Source organism: Chrysochloris asiatica, unplaced genomic scaffold (genome assembly GCF_000296735.1).
Source record: "Chrysochloris asiatica unplaced genomic scaffold, ChrAsi1.0 scaffold00024, whole genome shotgun sequence".
Classification (NCBI taxonomy): domain Eukaryota; kingdom Metazoa; phylum Chordata; class Mammalia; order Afrosoricida; family Chrysochloridae; genus Chrysochloris; species Chrysochloris asiatica.
Window position 1 is genome coordinate 18,943,809 of NW_006408542.1, and position 5,667 is coordinate 18,949,475.

A 5,667-nucleotide genomic window follows, 5' to 3' on the forward strand; every position below is an offset into this window, starting at 1 on the left:
AAAAGAAGACAAAATAGATGATTGGAACATACTAAACATTAGAAACTTATGTGCATCAAAAGATTTCACCAAACGAGAGCCCACAGAATGAGAAAAAAATCTTTTGCAATGACATAGCAGACAAGGGACTAATTTCTAAAATCTATAGTAAACTACAACACTTCTACAAGAAAAAGACAATTAACCCAATCAAAAAATGGGCACAAGACACGAACACACTTCCCCAAGGAAGAGATCTGGGCAGCCTACAAACATATGAAGAAATGTTCATGATCATTAGCCATTAGAGAGATGCAAATCAAAACAAAAATGAGGTATCATCTCACATCAGCATTAACAGTAAAGTTCAAAAAAGCAGAGGACAATAAATGCTAGCAAGGATGTGGAGAGACTGGGACCCTCCGACATTGCTGGCGGGAATGCAAAAATCATCCAACCACTCTGGTCAGTATGACACTTCCTCAGAAAGTTGGAAATAGAAATACCTGTTGTTGTTAAGTACCGTGGTATCAGTTCCAACTCATAGTGACCCTGCACAGTGTTTCCGAGGCTGTAAATCTTTACGGGAGCAGAACGTCTTGTCTTTCTCCCAAGGAACTGCTGGTAGTTTCAAATTGCTGACCTTGAGGTTGGCAGCCCAACTGCTAAACACTACGCTACCAGAGATAACCTATGATTCAGCAATTCCTCTACTTGATATAGATCCACAAGAAATACAAGCCAGAACATGAGTAGATACATGTACACCAATGTTCATAGCAGCACTAGTCACAATAGCAAAAAGATGGAGACAGCCTAAGTGCGCATCAATGGAAGAATGGATACATACTTTGGTACATACACACAATGGAATATTATGCTACTTTGAAGAATAACATGGAAGCTGCAAGTCACTGCATAACATGGATAAACCTTGAGAACATTATGCTAAGTGAAATTAGTTGATCACAAAAGGACAAATATTGCATAATAACATTATTGTAAAAGCTTAAGATACCCCATACTAAAAGGGGAAAAAAAAATTTGTTGTTTACCAGGGGTGGGAGGGATGAGATGGTAGAGCACAGGGTAGGGGACAGTCACATCATAGTTCGGATATTGGGGAGGGCAATACATATGGGGGAGGGGGACAGAAGAACAAGTAGATAGAGGAACACTGGAGTCAGGTTTGCAGGGGCCAAATGGGACAGAGGTAAATAGTGATGTATGCTAAACCTTGGAACAACAGGGCTCTGTGATACAGGGATCGAGGCATAGTCTGAGTGGGTAGAAGAGGGGTAATAATGTTAGGATGCTTGACTATCTTATGAATATTGGTTTCCCTTGCCTACTATTGTAATAAAACAGACACTTGAGTGGGATGGAAAGAAATATTGGGAAACATGATTACAGAAAGCTTATAAGCCCATCTTCAGCCTATAACTGATCGGAATATGTAAAAGGGGTTCTAAAACATGCCCACTGAAATAGGCTTCCTGCAGAGCCTTTGTTGAGTATAGGACCTTAGGTGGAATCCTGAGCCCCAACCAGAAATTTCTGAGGTGGGACATTCCCACTTGAAAGGCTAAGCAGACCAGTCTGGAATAGCTAGAGGAACCGAAGATACTTCTTAAAAGAAAGACCAGCAGGAAAAATCCAAAACAAAAATGACAGTCTGATTGGCTGCAAGAATAAGCAAGTTGTTCACATGTGAGCCACCAGGAAGCCATCAAAGCAAGCAATCAAGTCCCTTCAGGACACCCCCCCCCCCCAATAAGACTGAAACTCAAAGGGAACACATGAGCAAGCTTTTAAGATTGCTAGTGATCATGTTGGTCTACTGGTGAGTAAAAGAAGAGGAAAGGCAGCAATGAAGAAATGGGCTTAGTTTGAACATGTTCATAGACTCCCGTGGATCTGGAGACGTGAGAGAGAAGACGAAGGACTGGTTGGTCCAAAGTGTTGTGAGACCTGGGGACACCTGAGCCCATGGGCAAGGACATAGCCATGGAGGCCTAGAGCTGAGAGTGAAGTCTCCAGCTGAAATGAAGTGAGGGGAGACACACAAGAATGCCCAAACTTCTAGATAGTACTCATTTGACCTAGCATTGATGGCTTGATGATCAAACCTCAACTAGAGGAAAATAAAAAACAACAATTTTTGATAAAGGAAACAAGTGTAAATTGCTACAATTTGATTAACTTGACCTATACTTAATGGATGTTGTTGTTATTTGCTGTGGAGTCGGTTCCACAGAGATCCTGTACAGGCTTTCCGAGGCTGTAAATCTTTACGGGAGCAGAGGGTCTCATCTTTCTCCCACGGAACAGCTGGCAGTTTCGAATTGCTGACCGTGAGATTAGCAGCCTGATTCTTAACCACTGTGCTACCAGAGCTCCTTGCAGTAGCTCAAAATACCAACTGAGGGGAGTTTTCACATCAAATATCAATCCTATCCCTTCTGTATACATGGTTGATAGAGACGGGCAACTTAGACCTTGGCTATGTAAAATAGGGGATACTGTAAAGACACAAAGTGACTGGCTTACATGTTTTCAAGAGGGAGTTAGGTTAAGAGTGTGCACGGGAAGGTAAAATCCTCACTGAATAGTTTTCATCTTGTCTAGATGCATTTGGTGAAAGGAGATGGGGTAAGATCCCTATGATTCAATAGTGAGTAATTATCTTCATGACTGATTGCGATTGTCACAATTTTAAAGGTAGAAGTTTTGTAACAAAAAGGGGGCAGTAGTTAACCTTACAATCTATGAACAGAGGACTCTAGGACCATCAAGGGAGAAGAGCACGAGCAGAATGTAGGACCCTATCCAGAGAAGCAGTGATACCAGAGATGGAGGCAGAGATGAGGATATGGAAAGATAGAGCAGATAAGGACTCTAGACTCATGGAAAGAGAAAGACTGAGTGCTGGCGCCCAGGAGGCAGGCTTGCAGAATGTGCCCTTTGGTTGTTTAAATCATTATATACTGCACGGAGGAGACTGTAATAACTGCAATGAAATGATGAATGTAAAACCGATATTCTCCCATGTAAACTATCACTCAATTCACAATAAATACTTAAAAAAATGAAAGATAAACGTATCACTACAGGTCAGCATGTTAGTGTAATGCTGGAAATAATGTGGTTACATAGAATAGGGTTCATGATGAGAGTATATGGGGATAAAGAAAGGTTTCCCAGATGAGATTCCTTCCCCACTCCCCACCCTCCTACTTAGAGATAGGATGATATATGAAACAGACCTGGTCTGTAGACTCCCTTGTCATATGGGGATCCACCTACAAGGAAAGAGACTTTGTGTAGTGCAAAGGGTTAACACACTTGGTTGCTAATGTAAAGGTTGGCAGTCCACCAGAGCCACCTCAGAAGAAAGGTCCGGTATCAACTTTCCAAAAGTCAGCCACTGAAAAGCCTTAGGGAGCATAGTTTTACTCTGACACACATGGGTGGCCATGATTTCAGATCGCCTTAAAGGCAGCTGGTGTACCTACAGAGAAGAAAGGCCTATGAAGACTATGTGGAGGTTTGTTCCCTGGGTCTCAGGAAAAGAAGCCACAGTGGAGCCAGAGGGTTATGATAGATGCTGGAGGGAAAGTATGAAATGGGAGCTTTGTATCCCACTCTTGCCAAACACACACACATGCCCACATACACTGTCCTACACAGAGCGTCTGTGGAGATCCCACTTCCCTGCTTTTCTATCACGCCCTCTCCCTTCTCACCTTGACTCATTCTTCTTCGCCTTGGTCCCCTCCTGGTCCTGGGGCCATCCATCGTGACGTCATTGGAACAGCCCTGTCTGCTCTCAGTAGCTAGTGGCCTGCTTTGGCGTGAGGTTGACTAGCTGGATGCTCCCCTTGGGGGGCCCGGGGGGAGAAGGACAACTTTGACTCAGTGCTTTCTGCTTTCTTCCCACAGAAAACCAAAAGAGATGTCAATAACTTTGACCAAGACTTTACCCGGGAAGAGCCAGTACTCACACTTGTGGATGAAGCCATTGTGAAGCAGATCAACCAGGAGGAATTCAAAGGCTTCTCCTACTTTGGTGAAGACCTGATGCCATGAGAGGCCACCTGGCAAGGTGGAGGTTCTGGATACTGCAAGAAGAGGTGCCGAGAAGTTTCCTGCTTTCCAGAGGCTCAGAAGGTCATGAGCAACTTCTCCTGGAGCCCTAATCCCATTCCGCTATCTATTTATTGCATCCCTTACCCGGGCCAGCTGCCCCTCCTCCTTCCACCTGGGGACCAAAAGGCACTCTTGTTTCCTGTCTTGCCAGTTACGCAGAACCGAGTTGGGTCAGACACCTGGCATACACACTGCCATGTTTGTACTGTTGGTACTGTTGGCAAGCCTGGTTTCACTCCTCAGGGACACCAGGCAGCGAAGCAACTTCAATTCCTTTTACTGCAAAGAAAATTTAAAAAAGCAAGCAAGAAGGTTCTGGCTCTGCTGTTGGACATAGATAGAGGGCCCAACAACCCTCACCTCTCATCCAGCCTGCCATTCCCTTACCTTCTGTCCAGTAGAAGAGACTTATCTTCAAGGCATGCCCTATGAAAGGAGACAGACAGGGAGGGGTGCAGTTGGCTCGTTTTGTCGGTTTGCTCTGGAACGGCCAACTCTTGCTTGCTTTGGTGTTAGCTTTTGGGCATGCCAAAGTTTTGTAAGCATGTGTCTTGTGGAAGAAATCACTTTTTTTTTCTTCTTTGAAAAAGAAATTTGGTCTTGAACTGTGTTAATATTGGAAAGATAAATGATAAAATTCACTTCATAATTGGCCAAAAGCTACAAATTCCAATCAATACAGGTAGATATTAAAGGGCTAATATACAGTGAGATATTAATTGTCCAAGGCTTATGCTATGAATGTTTGAGTGGTAATGGGAGCTCCATGAATTCAGAGAGAACAAAGCAAGTTGTGCTCCTTGTTCCTAAAGTTCTACATGGACACAAAAGCCACTGGAGGGAGGGCCAAGCTTTAGAGTCCTAGCAAAACTCAGCTCCCAAATTCTCTTCCCAGTTTTGCCCTAAGTTCCCAGCATAAACTCTTATTTATTTTCTGCAGCAATGTGTTTATTTTTGCGCACTTCTACAAAATGGTAGTACTACTGTGTCGTGGTTTTTTAACAATTTCCCGTGTAAAGTTAAATATGAAACATCTGCTTTTGTAACAAGCAGAATGAGCCTAAACATGGGTTATGTAGATGGTGTCAGGAGACAGAAGAGCCATTTGTGGGAAAACTGACAATGTGGCAAGATGTACTGGGAGTTCTGTGTGTGTGTGTGACCTGAAACGGTAACTCATGTGGACACTATTTAATGGATGTGATGTTACCTCCTGTAACAGTGTTACGTTCTTTGGTTTCCAAGGGTTCTCTGTGGCTTTGTGTATATGTTTCCTGGAGGTCACTGATTACCCATTTTAATGAACTGTTTAGCAGGGAATGGGATCCATTCCAACTGTTGCACGTGGATTTCCCAGCTGCCCCTAAATATATATGCGTGTGAGTGGCAAAGTGGCACTAATGAAGCTTTTTTGCCTTTTGTACATTTGAGACTTTTTGTATATAGTGTTTGCTGCAAGGCCTGTGGAATTCATTCATTGACTATAGAGGTATCAACTGCAGCATGTTCAGGCATATTATAAAACTTTAGTCTATGAAA

General features: G+C 43.2%; 1 protein-coding gene across 1 annotated transcript in view; it reads left to right on the forward strand.

The window, feature by feature from the left end:
* Nucleotides 1–4,544, forward strand: part of PRKCE (protein kinase C, epsilon) — a 771,524-nt gene extending 766,980 nt beyond the window's left edge. Inside the window, exon 15 of the mRNA XM_006839418.1 lies at nt 3,922–4,544. Within this exon, the coding sequence (XP_006839481.1) occupies nt 3,922–4,068 (147 nt within the window). The 3' untranslated portion in view covers nt 4,069–4,544. The remainder of the gene's footprint in view (nt 1–3,921) is intronic.
* Nucleotides 4,545–5,667: the final 1,123 nt, after the last annotated feature.